This window comes from Mercenaria mercenaria, chromosome 1 (genome assembly GCF_021730395.1).
Source record: "Mercenaria mercenaria strain notata chromosome 1, MADL_Memer_1, whole genome shotgun sequence".
NCBI lineage: Eukaryota > Metazoa > Mollusca > Bivalvia > Venerida > Veneridae > Mercenaria > Mercenaria mercenaria.
In genome coordinates, this window is record NC_069361.1 from 92,925,245 (window position 1) to 92,943,234 (window position 17,990).

Below are 17,990 nucleotides of genomic sequence, written 5' to 3' on the forward strand. Positions count from 1 at the left end.
TTATACAAACATGTCCAGTTACCTACTGGTTTTTATTCTCTGTAAAGTAACAAAGGAATTGGAAACATCAATATTTTTTCATACTGATATCTGAATTTCCTATGAGGTGTGAAATCATTTTAATGGGAGTTGTTGCATTAAATTATTCATTCACATCAGTATTGTCAATTTTAGAGCTATTGAACAAAGTCATAATAGATTTATGATTAGGTATGTAATAAACACATCAACAGCTTGCATCTAGAAAATTAATATGCTCTCATTCCTCAGCAGCACAATATTGTTCTCCAAAAGTCAGGTAATTTTTCCGCTGCAGAACTCATATTTCTCTAAAAAAAGCTAATAACCTATAAGTACACCTCACCAATTTGAATTAACATAGTAAAGTGGCCCTTGAACAAATCCCCATGTCCATGTGAAACTAGTGAATCTTTACTCATAATTAATAACAACAAGAGTGCCAGAATGTCACAATATACGCCAGTCACAGCAAATTAGCAAATAGCACCATGAAATTTTAATTTTGTGGTTGTTTAGTAATTATTGTAATTCTTTTGTTTTTCAAAGTCCATACAAAAATCCTTACCAGGTAGATAGGTCAAAATACACCTCAACATTGGATGTAACATGCATGTTGTACTACAGAAAAGTGGTCTCAATTTTTCTCTATGACTAGTAATGAAAAAGTTACAATATAACCTATGTATAGTAACAACAAATAGAAGTAATTCTAAAGAAAGGACCTGTGCATAACACTCTGTCTCATGATGGTGTACAATTGTGCCAAGTTACATCAAAATCCCTCTATGCATGAAGAAGAAATGCTCCGGACAAAGTCATTCTTGTATCTGACCTTTGGCCTCTAAGTATGACCTTGACCTTTCAACCTGGTTCTTGTGCATGACACTCCATCTCGTGTTGGTGAACATTTGTGCCAAGTTACATCAAAATCCCCCCATGCATAAAGAAATGCTCCGGACAGTTTTCATTCTTGTATCCTTTGACCTCTGTGACCTTGACCTTAGACCTAGGGACCTGGTTCTTGCGCATGACACTCAGTCTCATGATGGTGAGCAACTGTGCCAAGTTTCATCAAAATCCCTCCATGCATGAAGAAGATATGTTCTGGACAAAGTCTGTGGACGCTGCCCGTCCGCCAGGGGCGTTCCCATAATACGTCCTGTTTTTCAAACTGGCATATAAAAATGAATTGAAGTTTTGGCTTCAAATTTCGCGGATGCGCAGGCTGGTCTGGATCCATGCTGGTCAAAAACGCACTGTTGGTTTTCTTATGGTGTGGCTCAATTGTTATAATCTCAATGTCCATATCACACATCAATGTCCATATCACACATCAATGTCGGCAAAATTCAAAACATCACAAGGTGGTGTAAATAATTTATTAACTCAAGACTATATATCTTACATTATTGCTACAGTATCCAGTAACATTTGCAATACTTCCCATAACAACAATGGTTTCTATGGTTACAAGAGATTCAAGAGTTACAATATATACTTAAAATAACTATGAAAATGTTATAATAAATAGGATGTTTTAATTTCGTATGATGCTGAAATTAACCGTCCATATCTTTTTTTTTAATTAAGTCCTTTGTCAGATTTCATTCTACAATCATTTCCTCATTCCTTAGCAGTTTCAAAGTCTTTTTTTACAGACAAAAGCTTACATAAAATAGTAGAGGCATGCTGATTATGTGGCAAGAAGAACTAAGTAAAAGCCATTGAACACTGTTCTGGGACATTACATATAAACTATAAACCAACATTTAACAAAGAAATTCTCTGTAAAGACAACAAAGTGTATACTGTAAAAAATCTCAAACAGAATGTAAAATAATAAAGTACGAAAATATAAGTCTCTGAAAAAAGCACGTTTCTAACAGTTTAGTATGTTAGAAAATGTGTCTTTAAAGTCTAAGAGTAGATAAAGTCAACTCTTCAAAATGAAGGGAAAATATTTAAATGCTTGAAAACACTAACATTTATTGGTTCAAACACATTCAATAAATGCTGTATCAAATTTTGCATGTGCTAAAAACATTTGATCCTCCAAACAAAAGAAAACCTACTTAAGTTTAACATTTGTGTTTAAACTATAGAGAAAATAAAGAAATGTTTCAGACAGATTAATTAAATTAAACATAATGTGTCCTTAAAAGTGCTTTCTTTAAGCCTCTGTGTGTAAACTTGAAATATCAAATGCAAATCAAACGGACCTTATCACAGAATGACACAGGCACTTTGGTCATAAACCTACCTAACAATACATAACAGTATCAGTAACAAAATGCTCTCAGGAATTACATGGAAGACAAAGTACAACAATGCACTACAGAAATTTTCAAAATAAAAAAAAAGAGAAGAAATAAACAACTTTTTAACAATAAAAGTGGGGAATGTGTTCCATAATAATCCCAACACCAAAATTAAAAACAAACTATTTTTAGAATGGCAACAGAATTTTTGTTCTATGATTTTTATTGAATTTTTTCACATCTCTTTAAAGGAGACAAAAGGTTATTTTATGAAAAGAAAATAAAATCAACGACTATAAAAAACGACCCTTTTTTTCAAGGCAAAACTATCAAAAATCTGAACTTTGCCATAATTTGCAAGATCACCAACATGAAACTGCAAAAAAGGGAAAGAAAACATTTTGAATCTACATGTAATCAATCTACAGTATTGTGCAAAAGTTCTTGCAGAGAAGTCCTATCAAGAATTTAGGCAAGCACCCATTATTCTAAAATGAGGTAGAAAAGAAAAGCAATCACACATTTGTATCACAAGATCTTTCTCAAGAGAATTTTACTTCAATTTTCCTAAATCACTACCTTTTATGAACTGTCATATAATCAAGATAAATGTTACTTACAATCAGCCAACATGTTGTTTTTTACTAAATCAAAATACTCAAGATACTTTTATTGGAAGGCATCTGCATTTTATTTATGAATTAGCCAAAAAGCAACTCTCACAACCTGGAAGGAACTTTCATACATCTGTATCAGACCTATCTTCATATTTTATACAGTACCCTGTTTAGTGTCAAATAACATTGCTGAAAATTACAAGACCATATTGGACATATCAGGATATCAAATGTTTCTATCCTGTTACATATCTTCTCACATACACAGATTTTCATTTTTTTTTCAGTATTCATAATGCTTGCAATTACATGTCTATATGTGAATTTGCTTTTTCAGCCAAATATGAAAAACTAAATTTCACAGTGAATTTTTTTGTTGAAAGATTAAGAAAATCTGAAATGAAATTGAGAGAACTTGAGACGTACAGAATAGATAAATATGCCAAGAAAAGACTGCCTTTGTATATATGAAACAATCATGTTACAAAAATACATATGAAACCATCATGTTACAAACATCAAAGCTTCCAATACAACTGCTATATAAATGCTTAACAACAGATATAGCAACAAATGGTAAAATTACAGGGTAAAATTACAGTAATTGCAGAATGCCTAGAAAATGTGTATAAATATATACCTAGTAATAAAAGACTTTTCTACCAAGCGAAGGGTATTAGGGTAAATACACTAAACTACCCCAAAGGTGTATAAAATTGTCTACAACATTTATCAGGTAATAAATCTCATAGAATCTGTCATAATTTCAAAGAGTCCTGTATAACAGACAATAATGTCACAGTTTTACATGTTCCTACACTATGTGTTTCAACTAGATAGAGTCCAGCTACTTGAGAACAGTGATGTAACCATCGTAACAAATTACTGTAAAACCCATCAACTAGAAGCTTTCTTGTGTTTATGAGTACATGGTTGTCTGTATGAACTGAAAAATGTAACAAAAATATTCTTTTAATACCATTTCCAAAGATAATGAATTAATTTTAGTTTTTAGTTCATGTTTTAAGAAACTATTTTTAAACAGTCTAGTAATAATATGCATTTGTGAACAATTATTTTATATTTATGGAATATCCAGTAATGTATTTTTTCTATTCAAAGAAATGGACAAACTACTGATTTATTTAGCATTGAGAAGTTTTACTTACTGTATCTATGTCATATGCTGCCAAGCCTTGGTTCTCTCTGTCAAGGCTTTTGAATGATGCTGAAAATATACAAAACAACAACTTGTTTCAAAATTTCCCACACAGATGTTTTGCTTGATGTCCCAGCATCCATACCTTTAATCTTTTTTTTATCTCAGCACACTACATCATTCCAACATCACATGAAGTGCTTTTACAAGAACAATATAATGTTAAACCAACTTCTTATACTTTCGTGAATATTTTCATGACAAAACTAGAGTTATCCCTTAAGATGATTAATAGCCCTGAATGCCACATTGATTCAGAGATAGTACAATGTTGTGATCATTACTTCTGACCTTTAAGGGTGACCTTAATTTTGGACATAGTGATCTGGGCTGTACACTCTACATGTCCTTCCAGTGCTAAGAAAATATGGAGCAGACAAAATTTTATACTATTCAATCTTTGACCTCTAAGTTTGACTTTGACCTTTGACCTAGTGACCTTAGTTGGTCACTCTGCATGTTGTCTTGATTAGGTTTACTATTGATGCTAACTTTATGAAGTTCATTCCAGAGGTTTAGAAGAAACGGAGAGGACAATAATTAAAGCTAACTAAACTCAGAGCTGTGTGACCCTGTCCTCTGACCTAGTGGCCCGTGTCATGTTGTCTTGATGAGATAAAAGTTGATGTTAGTTTCATGGAAATCTTTCTAGGGTAACTATCTGACAACTGACCTCCAAGTTTGACCTTCACCTATGACCCAGAGGCCTGTAATGTACACTCTGCATGTCTTAACGAGGTAAAAAAATCGATGCTAGTTTTACAAAGATCTTCTCAGTGGTTTAGAAGATACAGAGCACTCGACTCTGCTATCTGACCACTGACTGCCAAGAGTAGTTGACCACTGACCATAAAGTGTGACCTTGACCTTGGACGGAGTTTCCTGGGATTTGCACTCTGTATGTTGTCTATATGAAGTAAATAACTGATGCTAGATTTTTTGAAAATATTCCCAGTGGTCAAGAAAATCTAAAGCAGACGGGATGAATAGATAGACCAACCAGCAGACGTGTGACTCCAATATTATATAGCCTCTATATACTCTGTATCTGGCTGTATAATGATGTGATATAGTTAACATTCAGAAAGCAAGTGAACTTGTCTAGTAAACTACTGACAAAACCATTCCAAAAACCTTGTTTCTTAGCTTACTACCTCACTAATGAAAAACACAGCTTATGAAATAATGAGAACCTTGTTAATTAGGTTTTATTGCTTTAAACTTGGATCTTCTACAAATAAATTACGGTAAACCTAGAAATGTTTGCGGATACTATATTTCGCAATTTTTAAAACGTTGACATTTCGCGTATAAAAATATTCGCAGAATCACCATCGTGAATCCTGTGAAAATGAAGTCGCAAGTGAACATATTAAGTATACTAAGGTTAAGTATCATGACATAGTTGCATTTATAGTATTCTCAAAAACGTTCAGTTTTACTATACCCTTTAATTATATATGCATCCCAATTCTTTTCATCCATATCAACGGTTATTCACACCCCCGATTATTGACAATCAGTAAATTGCTGTCATTACACTGTCATTTGTTTGCCATTTAAAGCAGTATTTTTTGTTAGGCGATTAAACCACACTTAGCAGAAATAGACACAATATTTTACATACAAATAACATATCGTATTGGCTGCCGACTACAAATTACATGCATATTGTTTCTGTTTTATCCCCTGTTTGCCTGATGGATCAATATTGAAAAGGCTGTTACATCATACAGAAGTAACTTGTCAATCAATTGAGTTAATGTGGATTTGTGAACTCATTTTATACAATTATACTAAAATTTGAGTTATTAATATCCAGGTACGTGTAAGCAGAGAACCATTTTATAGCAATCTATTTAAGCTGAAGCTAAAATCTTTCATGTATTTGTTAGATCAGAGTTTTTCGCGGCTATTTAATTTTACGGAAATATACTACCCGCGACAGGCGCTAATTTATAAAGAATGAAAACAATTCTAGGTTTACAGCGCTGGTCCAGAGTTCACAAAACGTTTATATCTAAATGGCATGATTAAAACTAAGTTTTAAGTTAATAATTTTCAAGTGACTATTCAGTAATGATGGTCAGTCCTAGCTGGAATTTAACCTTGAAGTTTTAGTAAAATTAACATTTAAATTTCAAACTCAAACACAGCTGAGACTGAAAAATGTTTTTTGAACACGGGGTCTGGATTATATACTGATCCATTATCCTTCTCCAGGAAATTCAAGAGTACACTCCACATTAAAGTTGGATGTTTTACAGCAATAAGACATGCATTATTATTAGCGTACCACGTTTGTCTCCCACTCTTTTTTATGTATATATACATTTAAAAGTGCTTAAAACTAGAAGATGCATTTGTAGAAAAGCGCATGTCTACCTCACTGCATAGCCGTATAGGCAAGAAGTCAATAGGGGACAGGAGCGAAAGTCAAAGAGACACTGATGGTTGGCTGCAATAGGGATCATCTACTTGGCATGTCCAATCATCCCAATAAGTTTCAGCATTTGGGTCCTAGCGGTTCTGAAGTTATGAATTGGAAACGGTTTTCCATGTTCAGGCCCCTGTGGCCTTCACCTTTGATCAAGTGACCCCAAAATCAGTAGGGGCCATCTACTCTGCATGTCCAATCATCCTAATAAGTTTCAACATTCTGGGTCAAGTGATTCTCAAGTTATTGATCGGAAATGGTTTTCCATGTTCAGGCCCCTATGATCTTGACCTTTGATGGAATGACCCCAAAAACAATACGGGTCCTCTACTCCATAAGCCCTGCCACCCCACGAAGTCTGAAGGTTCTAGGTCAAATGGTTATCCAGTTACTGATCGGAAATGAAGTGTGATGGGCGGATGGACAGACAGACAGGGCAAAAACAAACAATGGGGGAAGACATAATTATCAAATAAATGGCATCATATAACGTTAGCAACTTGTTTGACTATATTCTTTACTATAAGGGATGAAAACTTTCTTACCAATCATCGTCTTCAACCTAATTGCACACAGGACAAAGTCGTCAAACTCGATCTCTCCATTCTTGTTGCTGAATCGCAGAATAATAGCCGAAAGAGACCTGTTGCTGAGACGGAAACCTGAAGTTTAACAGTACATTATCTGTAGAAAACTTCATGTATTACTACCTGGTAAGTACATGATCAGTCCTAATTTATGGTTGCCTTGACTGCTTATCTAATATTGTACTTCAGTTATATTATATAGAGTGGCCTGTTCAAAGAATTGTTCCCCAATTTATCACCAGTACTAACAAGAGCTGTCGGAGGACAGCAACGCTCGACTATTCAACAGCCTTGTCAATTGAATGAATACAAAAGTTGAATAAGGGGCATAATTTTGTAAAATGCAAAGTAGAGGTATTGAACCTCTGTACTGCATGTCATATCATGACAGTGAACAAGTGTGTGAAGTTTCAATCCTTTCCAATTTGTGGATACTGAGATACCAGCTTACATACAAAAACTTAACAAAAAACTGCTAAGTCAAAGGGGCATAATTTTGTAAAAATGCCAAGTAGAGTTATGGGACCTTCACAGGGCATGTTAGATCATGACAGTGAACAAGTGTGTGAAGTTTCAATCCATTCCAATTAGTGGATACTGAGATATCAGATTACATACAAAAATTTAACCAAAAACTGCTAAGTCGAAAAAGGGGCATAATTTTGAAAAAAAAGAGAGTAGAGTTATGGGACTTACTTAGTGCATGTCAGATCATGATAGTAAACAAGTATGTGAAGTTTCAATCCATTCCCATTAGTAAGTACTGAGATACCAGCTTACATACAAAACCTTAACCAAAAATTTCTAAGTCGAAAAAGGGGCATAATTTTGTAAAAAAGCAAAATAGAGTTATGGAACCTGTGCAATGTAGATCAGTTCATCACAGTGAATAAGTGTGTGAAGTTTCAATCCATTCCCACAAGTGGTTACTGAGTTACCAGCTTACATACAAAACCTTAACAAAAAATTTCTAAGTCGAAAAAGGGGCATAATTTTGTAAAAAAGCAAAATAGAGTTATGGAACCTGTGCAATGTAAGTCAGTTTGTCACAGTGAATAAGTGTGTGAAGTTTCAATCCATTCCCACAAGTGGTTACTGAGATACCAGCTTACATACAAAACCTTAACCAAAATTGGGACGTGGACGCGGACGCCGACGCATGGGCGAGTGCAATAGCTCACTATTCTATGAATAGTCGAGCTAAAAATGTGTCTGCTGCAAGTAAATGAAAACTGTGTGCAAAATAACTAGTCCTTGACAAATTATATCTTAATGTGTGAAAGAAAATCTAGGCTTCCAATGTGGAAATACTGTCAAGGCTATACTCTCAGATGTACTGAACTAAATAGATTTGTTGGTTAAGACTAGGAGAGACCAACAGTACCAACTTAGACAGCTAACAAATGGAGACCATTACAGATTTTTTCATGCACTAACATTAACAAACAAGGATATATTACATGTACCATAATTTGGTCTAAGTTTTAAAATGAGTCTATTATTTTGCTTGGTTGCATTCTTTGCTTCCAAATGATCTTTTTAAAGATTTTATTAATTTTGTAAGATACTGCAAGCTTCATCTGTAATGGGACCTGCTGATCTATTTGTAGTTATTTAAACTGAACGTACCACTGGCAAGGAACGCTCCTCTTAATTCATAGGTACTTAGAAGTCCACTTCTATCTTTGTCAAACTGCTTAAACACAGCCTGAAAGTGATAACACATAGTATAGTATACAAGTCAATGATCTATTTTACAGCAAGGATTGTATTAAATGATGTGCGAATCATGCATTAAAACCAGTGATCCTAGATTCTGTACAAGTACAAATGCCTTTTCTGTTACTGATAATTTATACACTTGAAGCAGCAAACTGGAGGACAAGGATAAATGAGTTCTTACACAATGCCAAATCTTCATAAAAAGTATCTTCCACACCTAAATATCAAATGTGCGACAATTTAAGTCCACAGTCGTTTACTCTTCCTACTGTGCTCACTGGGCAGGTCTAAAAAATATTTTGACTCTATAAATTATGCATTCCAACACAAACTTTTTTAAGTGAATTGTTTAAAGCTCAACCCCTTTCTAGAACCATTAAGTTCTGTTCTTACCTTCCATCTCCTCAAGTCTTGCCACAACTGTTTGAACTCGTCAAATCCAAGTTTTCCTGACAAATCACCCTGTTCATGTGTTAAAGCTAAATAATAACTGGTCTCAGAGAAATATGTATGCTACACTTACTGTAAGTTCATGAATTTCACATGAAATGTTACAAAACTAAATCTGTTTTTTGTTACATCATTTTTACAATATTTTATCTACAGTATTTCAATAATACAATGGCATTCAGGTATCCTAACAAATACTGAGTCTCCCAGATTCTGCACCAGTACAGACTGACTTGCAAAGTAACTGACAACATCTAGTGGAAACAACAATGAAGTCACCACAGGAAATCAAAACTAAGAAAACACCAACATGATTTGTTTTATTTAGTTTGTTCAGCTTGTTTTGCATTTAAACCAATTTTTCAACAGCATTTCAGTTATGTACCAGTGGGCAGTTAATCTAAACAGTGTCCCTGGATTCTGTACAAGTACTAGCCTGTTCTCTTCAAGTATCTGCCAACTCCTTCACATAAATCAACGGTGGAGCACAAAATAACTTTTAACACAATGTCCTTTAACAAATCATTACAGAGAACATATGCCTTGCCCAGGGTCTCAACTACTACATCTGTGCTCTCCCCACTGAGCTAAGCAGGGAGACTTTTGTTTGTTTTGGTCTAACATCTTTTTCAACAGAAGTTATGGAACAGCAGGCATTTAATCTTACTTGTGTTCTTCATCATTAATTGCAAACACCTCAATATGAATAAAGTAGAGCATGAATGAATAAAGATTCAATGTCTTCTATCAAATCATCGTAGAGAACAAACACCTCACTGGGATCCATAGATCTGTGCTTATCCTATTGAGCCAGATGGGCAAGATTTCCAGAAAGATTCGAGATAAAAGATGACTTTATTATCATTTTTATGAAAGGATACATCGTGCATTGCTACCATACTTCTGCAGACATCTAGTCCAAATCCATCAAACTTGAACTCTGAAATAACAACATATCAATTAGCTCCTTCCTAATTGCCTATTTAAGCATATGTACATGATTTAAGCATGCGTTAAGGTAGGTAATTGAATGTCAGACACGTTCAAGCATCATGGAAACATTAAAACAGATCATGCAAGAACTTTTATGCATTAGAGAAAAAACTGTAACACTGCAAACAAGATTTTACTACTAGTAAAGTCAAATTCTAATTACTTTTTTTCAATATTAAGCATCAATTTTGTTTCAAAGGTAAGTCAGTTTGATTCAGTCATTATGATACAGAATAATGGTACAGAATTCCTTACATTTGTATGTAAATATTTGCTGTAAAGCATTAAAATGCAACAATATACTGTTCGCTTTTGGTAATGATCATATAGCAGCATGACGGCAATGTAAAGCATGTAACTGAACAAAATGAGCCGCACCATGAGAAAACTAACTTAGTGCTTTTGCGACCGATCCAGACCAGCCTGCGCATCCACGCAGTCTGGCCAGGATCCATGCTGTTCGCTAATGGTTTCACTAATAGCAATAGGCTTTGAAAGCGAACAGCATGGATTCTGACCAGACTGCGCGGATGCGCAGGCTGGTCTGGATCCATGCTAGTCGCAAAAGCACTGTTAGTTGTCTCATGGCGTGGCTCAAATCTTATAAAGCAACCAAAAATTCCTACAGCGCAAGTATAACTTAGATATCATTAATAGCAGATTAGGAATGCTTCAATTAGCAGTAAAAGCACATAGCTTTTACAAACTGAATTATCATAATAATTATTAGTTATTACTTTTACTAAGTATGCAAACAATAGTTCATTTAGTCAGATCATACTTATGTTCTAAGCTGAGCTATGTAAAAATAGGATGTTTGGTATAAACAACACAGAAGGTCTGACTTATAAGTAAGAAAACACATTAGAAAGCAATAAATTTCAATCCTTTCTAACACCGACCTTTGTACTTGGTCAATAAAAATTAAATATTAAAGTAACATGTAGCTGTGAATAGCATCCAGACCATATCCAAGACTAGTAATACTGATGTTGTTTTAAAATGATTTATACTTATTAACATTTCTATACCGTTATGCATTCTATTTATATATGTTACTCAGTAAATTGTGAATGTATTGTTCAAAGTTCATTCATGCTAATATACAACACATAATTACATAACAACATGCAGAAGAACTGAATTCAAAAATACAGATACGTAATTCATGTGTTCCCCATTTCCCCAATTATATAATTATGTTCCCAATATCAGTTAGCTATATATTATTTTATTAGAGCTGCTAAATATGTACAAAGATTGCTAGTAACAGAAGCAGGACAGCTAAATGGTGCTTTATGTTTAGAAAACTTTTGTATTTCAAGAATTTAATGAAATACACTCTAACTGTCCCACGTTTCATCTGTTAAAAGCATTTTCCACAAACATGCAAAATAAAACACTAGTAACCATGACAATATACATTAAACTAAAAATATCATGTTAACCATCTTCAATAAAATTTCCTCTGAACTGCAAAAAGATATTTTCTTTAATGCATCATAATCTTGTGCATGAGTTACATCAAGAAACAAGAGGACCATGATGGTCCTGAATCGCTCACCTTTTCCCACATGACCCAGTTTTGAGTATGACGTCGTTTTTTCTATTATTTGACATAGTGACCTAGTTTTTGAGCTCATGTGACCCAGTTTTGAACTTGACCTAGATATTATCAAGATAAAAATTCTGACCAATTTTCATGAAGATCCATTGAAAAATATGGTCTCTAGAGAGGTCACAAGGTTTTCTATTATTTGACCTATTGACCTAGTTTTCAAAGGTACGTGACCCTGTTTTGAACGTTACCTAGATATCATCAAGGTGAACATTCTCACTAATTTTCATGAAGATCTCATGAAAAATATGGCCTCTAGAGAGGTCACAAGGTTTTTCTATTTTTATACCTACTGGCCTAGTTTTTGACCCCACGTAAACCCAGTTTCGAAACTGACCTAGATATCATCAAGGTGAACATTCAGATCAATTTTCATGAAGATCCATTGAAAAATATGGCCTCTAGAGAGGTCAAAAGATTTTTCTAATTTTAGACCTACTGACCTTGTTTTTGACCGCAGTTGACCCAGTTTCGAACTTGACCTAGATATCATCAAGATGAACATTCAGATAAACTTTCATACAGATCCCATGAAAAGTATGGCCTCTAGAGAGGTAACAAGGTTTTTCTATTATTTGACCTACTGACCTAGTTTTTTAAGGCACGTGACCCAGTTTCAAACTTGACCTAGATATCATCAAGGTGAACATTCTGACCAATTTTCATGAAGATCCATTCAAGGGTATGGCCTCTAGAGAGGTCACAAGGTTTTTCTATTTCAAGACCTACTGACCTAGTTTTTGATCGCAGTTGACCCAGTTTCAAATCTGACCTATATATCATCAAGATAAACATTCAGACCAACTTTCATACAGATCCAATGAAAAATATGGCCTCTAGAGAGGTCACAAGGTTTTTCTATAATTTGACCTACAGACCTACTTTTTGATCGCACGTGACCCACTTTCGAATTTGACCTAGATATCATCAAGATGAATATTCTGACCAATTTTTATGGAGATCTATTCACAAGTATGGCCTCTAGAGAGGTCACAAGGTTTTTCTATTTTTAGGCCTACTGACCTAGTTTTAGACTGCACATGACCCTGTTTCGAACTTGACCTAGATATCATTAAGATGAACATTCAGACCAACTTTCATACAGATCCCATGAAAAATATGGCCTTTAGAGAGGTCACAAAGTTTTTCTATTATTTGACCTACTGACCTAGTTTTTGAAGGCACGTGACCCACGTTCGAACTTGACCTAGATATCATCAAGATGAACATTCAGACCAACTTTCATACAGATCCAATGAAAAATATGGCCTCTAGAGAGGTCACAAGGTTTTTCTATTATTTGACCTACTGACCTAGTTTTTGAAGGCACGTGACCCACTTTCGAACTTGACCTAGATATCATCAAGTTGAACATTCTGACCAATTTTCATGAAGATCTCATGAAATATATGGCCTCTAGAGAGGTCACAAAGTTTTTCTATTTTAAGACCTACTGACCTAGTTTTTGACCGCACGTGACCCAGTTTCAAACTTGACCTAGATATCATCAAGATGAACACTCAGACCAACTTTCATACAGATCCCATGAAAAATATGGCCTTTAGAGAGGTCACAAGGTTTTTCTATTATTTGACCTACTGACCTAGTTTTTGATGGCACGTGACCCAGTTTCGAACTTGACCTAGATATCATCAAGGTGAACGTTCTGACCAATTTTCATTAAGATCTTATGAAATATATGGCCTCTAGAGAAGTCACAAGGTTTTTCTATTTTTAGACCTACTGACCTAGTTTTTGATGGCACGTGACCCAGTTTCGAACTTGATCTAGATATCATCAAGGTGAACATTCTGACCAATTTTCATGAAGGTCTTATGAAATATATGGCCTCTAGAGAGGTCACAAGGTTTTTCTATTTTTAGACCTACTGACCTAGTTTTTATTGGCACGTGACCCAGTTTCAAACTTGACCTAGATATCATCAAGGTGAACATTCTGACCAACTTTCATAAAGATCCCATGAAAAATGTGACCTCTAGAGTGGTCACAAGCAAAAGTTTACGGACTGACGCACGCACGGACGGCAGACGGACACCGCGCGATCACAAAAGCTCACCTTGTCACTTTGTGACAGGTGAGCTAAAAAAAGGCCTATTTTAAAAATACCTGTCTGTAAGACTAGTATTCACAGGGTTTTTTTCTTGCAAAGGACCCAGTAATGATGTTTATACCAAATTTACTAAATTCCTTAATTTACAGTATTACCACAGCAAATAACTGTCCCCCTATATCAAACAGCATACCAGAGACATGATTTTGCAGAAAATAGTCCTAAATTAGTAACTAGAAATTTACCGGCTTGGAAGAACTGAATGCACATGCCAGAAAGGATTTCAGCCACGCTTGTCTTGTAACTATTCTACAAATTATTCTTGCATAATTAAAACTTATAAAGAAAAAAGATAAAGTTGCCTGTTTAAATGAAATTACTATTTCTCATGTCTACCATAACCAAAATTTTAAGCAAGAAATTTTACTTCAAGAAAATATCTTTTGCAGTTCTTAAAACTTGTAATCTGTAAAATATACACTTGTGCTTCAAAGTCTTACCCATATAACCGGCTAATTGCATGGAAAAAAATAATTGATTAATTAGTGAGCAACATGTGTAATCATTAGGTCCACAAAAATAAGTAGAACATTAACTAATGTTGTGAAAGAAGAGAGAGTGCTGTTACATCAGAAAAAACTGCCTAAAATGTATACAACAAAGATATGATTTAAAACTCAAATTTAGTTTGGATTCTCCACAGCAGAAAGTGGTAAATGTAGAGACTGACTAAAGAGAGGCAACAATGTTAGAACAATTTAAGCAATGGTTGGTTAAATAGATCACTTTTAACTAGCGCTGAGAAAGAAATATAACAATGGCTGCTACATCAAACTGATACAAATTTTGCCTGGCCTCATCAAAATCTATTATAATATATTCTATAGCACCCCTTTCAGAACTATGCATTAATTCTGAACTCCCCTTTTCCCTGACAATAAGCCCCTCCTACATTCCCATTTCTCGTTACAATTTTCATTCTTCTTGTCTGAAGCAACAATGTGAATAGTTGTAACAGAAATTATAGTCAGTATTAATTACTACTAGATAGCATCATCTGAAAACTGGGGTGTTTCTTTTTACATCAACTTTTTCTTATCAACAATTTATGTGTTCACTATATAAATGTCTCAAGCAATCACTTCACAAACATGCACCATCTTTCCTAGCAATAGAACAAATAAACTAATCACATGCACATTTTCTTCAAGACCTTTGGTCTGTTTCCTTTTCATGCACCTTGAAGGACAGGAACAAACTGGGGCAACCTGAGCAAAGGTTCAGGACTTTATGGATTAAAGAAAGGAATTATGGGACAAAAGACAGTAATTACTGTGTTTTTTCTATCATTAAAGAGAATTACACTTCTATTAATCTAGCAGTTAATCAAGAGAGAGAGAGGAATTACTCAGACCATTATTTACCACATACCTGATGAATCTAGGAAGAAAAACAGAACAATAATCATACATTATTATGTATACATCTCAGACTTCATGCTACACAAGTACTTGATTAACATCCATATTACTGACTTTGATAAAATGGTAAAGATTTTCAAAAACTGTCTTTATTCTGGTTGTTCAGAACTGCAGTACATGATAAATACAAGATCTTGTACTTTAGCCGAATATACAATATTCTGGTTATTCTGCAGTCACTTTTTGAGAAGTATAAAACTTGCATTTGTATTTTATCAAAGTCAGTATTTCAGAAACATACTGCTATCATCACATAATTATATTACTCCCTGCTCATGCCTTACCCATATCATGTGGACCTCCTATGCAATTATTCATATAAAATTATATGTTATGTCATGAAAATTTCATGACAAGAGCAGTGATGTTGTTTCTATTACCAGTATCATATGTCTCAAATGTTGTAATACAGCAGAGCCCATTGAAAGTAACAAATCTGAACTAATAAACAAGTTCAGTTTTGAGAGGTTTCCATGTTAGATAGGATATTTTCAATACAAAGAACATATTCTAGACCAAGGTAATTATTCAGTTTAGAGTTTTCCAGTTTTCAGGTGTTATGGTTTAGATGGGCTTCACTGTAACTGGTATATCTCAGAAATAAAACACAAGGCATTGAAAGAAACAGGAAGTACCAAGGATTTCTAAAACTCAGTATTTCATGTACACAAAACTGTCCAAGATCAAGCAGTTGAGCCCATTGCCAGAATGGGCAAGCAGCAAGATAAAAGTGAAAACAAGGGTGCCATAGTCACAAAATACGCCAATCGAGAGCTTCGCATGAGACTCCGTCTCATGGTGGTGAACATTTGTGCAAAATCCCTCCATACATGAAGAAGAAATGCTTCGGACAAAGTCATTCTTGTATCTGACATTTGGTTTCTAAGTGTGACCTTGACGTTAGACCTAGGGACCTGGTTCTTGTGCATGACACTCCGTCTCGTGGTGGTGAACATTCATGCTAAGTTACATCAAAATCCTAGACAAAGTTATCATTCTTGTATCTGACCTTTGACCTCTAAGTGTGACCTTGACCTTAAACCTAGGGAACTGGTTCTTGCACAAGACACTCATTCTCATGATGGTGAACAACTGTGCCAAGTTACATCAAAATCCCTCCATGCATGAAGAAGAAATGCTACGAACAATGTCATTCTTGACTTTGACCTCTAAGTGTGACTTGACCTTACATCTAGGGACCTGGTTTTTGCGCATGGCACTCCATCTCATGATGGTGAACATTTGTGCCAAGTTACATCAAAATCCCTCCATGCATGAAGAAGAAATGCTCAGGACAAAGTCATTCTTGACTTTGACCTCTAAGTGTGACTTGACCTTACATCTAGGGACCTTTTTTTTGCGCATGACACTCCACCTCATGATGGTGAACATTTCTGCCAAGTTACATCAAAATCCCTCCATGCATGAAGAAGAAATGCTCAGGACAAAGTTAGCAGACGCTGACCGCCCTCCTGCTAAGGGTGTTTCCATAATACATCCCATCTTTCAGATGGGCATATAAAAATTTGGACAAAAATAAAATGTTTCACAGTACCCAATCTGATTAGAGAAAAATGCACTCAAAAATGAAGAAGAATGAACTCATATCAAAAATGCTCTTCACAAGGCATGCACATGAAAATAATGTTTTATCAGAGAAGCTAAATAAACTTCAGCAAATAATTCATTTTATCTGCATTTGCAAGAATTTCTTGAAATGAAAGTATAAAATTATTTAGTTTTTATAAAACTGGTAAATTAGTATAAATCAAAATGCTGCAATAATTTTTCATAATTGTATACTCCATACATATGTTTGCAATCATGTAAAATTATACAAAATAAAATAATTGCTATTTCAAAATATATGAACTACAACACTATGTATTAATCTTTCTCTGAACTTACTCGCAGAATCGCCTGTACATCAATAAGTCAAAAGTAATTTAATCACAAGTAAAGATTATATATTACTACCACTGTAAATCTTTTATGTAATTTGAAAACATGTGCATTAGATAACTTAATATTCATATAATTAATATAGCAAGTAAACTTAAGTAATCAAATATTTTTCCTTGAAGAAAATGACAAAATTATGTGCAAAATACTCAAAACATCAGTGTATTACATATATTTTCAGTCTATTTTACCAATTAGAATAACATCCAGAGTATAATTATGCTGAATAGACAAAATATGGCCACAACTCAAGTAATGGTAATGTATATACTATTAAGTGCCTCATTCTTAAATCTCAATCAGCAGGTGAATTATGAAAATTGTGTAAACAAGAATGAATACCTTTAGCGAAGACAGAATTAAGGATATCCCTAAGTTCATAAGCATCAACTTCTAGATCTTCTCCTGCAATACGTTTGAAACTCTCCCTCAGTTCCTGGCCCTGTGCTTGATCCTCCTCCGTCATGGGAGGCCCGTCCTATAATACAGGAAAACAAAACATGCTGAGGCCCGGCATGTAAAAAGTCAGATAAAAGGAAATTCAGGTAGTCCAT

The 17,990-nt window shown here is 34.5% G+C and overlaps 1 protein-coding gene across 1 annotated transcript in view; it reads right to left on the bottom strand.

Annotated features, from left to right (window-relative positions):
* Window positions 1-1,386: 1,386 nt before the first annotated feature.
* LOC123530255 (calpain-B-like) overlaps window positions 1,387-17,990 on the bottom strand; it is a 242,053-nt gene continuing 225,449 nt past the window's right edge. The window contains exons 14-21 of the mRNA XM_053517603.1: window positions 17,779-17,914; window positions 15,759-15,776; window positions 10,193-10,251; window positions 9,255-9,323; window positions 8,769-8,847; window positions 7,098-7,214; window positions 4,066-4,124; window positions 1,387-3,842 (exon numbers count right to left, since the gene is read on the bottom strand). Coding sequence (XP_053373578.1) covers window positions 3,816-3,842; window positions 4,066-4,124; window positions 7,098-7,214; window positions 8,769-8,847; window positions 9,255-9,323; window positions 10,193-10,251; window positions 15,759-15,776; window positions 17,779-17,914 — 564 coding nt within the window. The 3' untranslated portion in view covers window positions 1,387-3,815. The remainder of the gene's footprint in view (window positions 3,843-4,065; window positions 4,125-7,097; window positions 7,215-8,768; window positions 8,848-9,254; window positions 9,324-10,192; window positions 10,252-15,758; window positions 15,777-17,778; window positions 17,915-17,990) is intronic.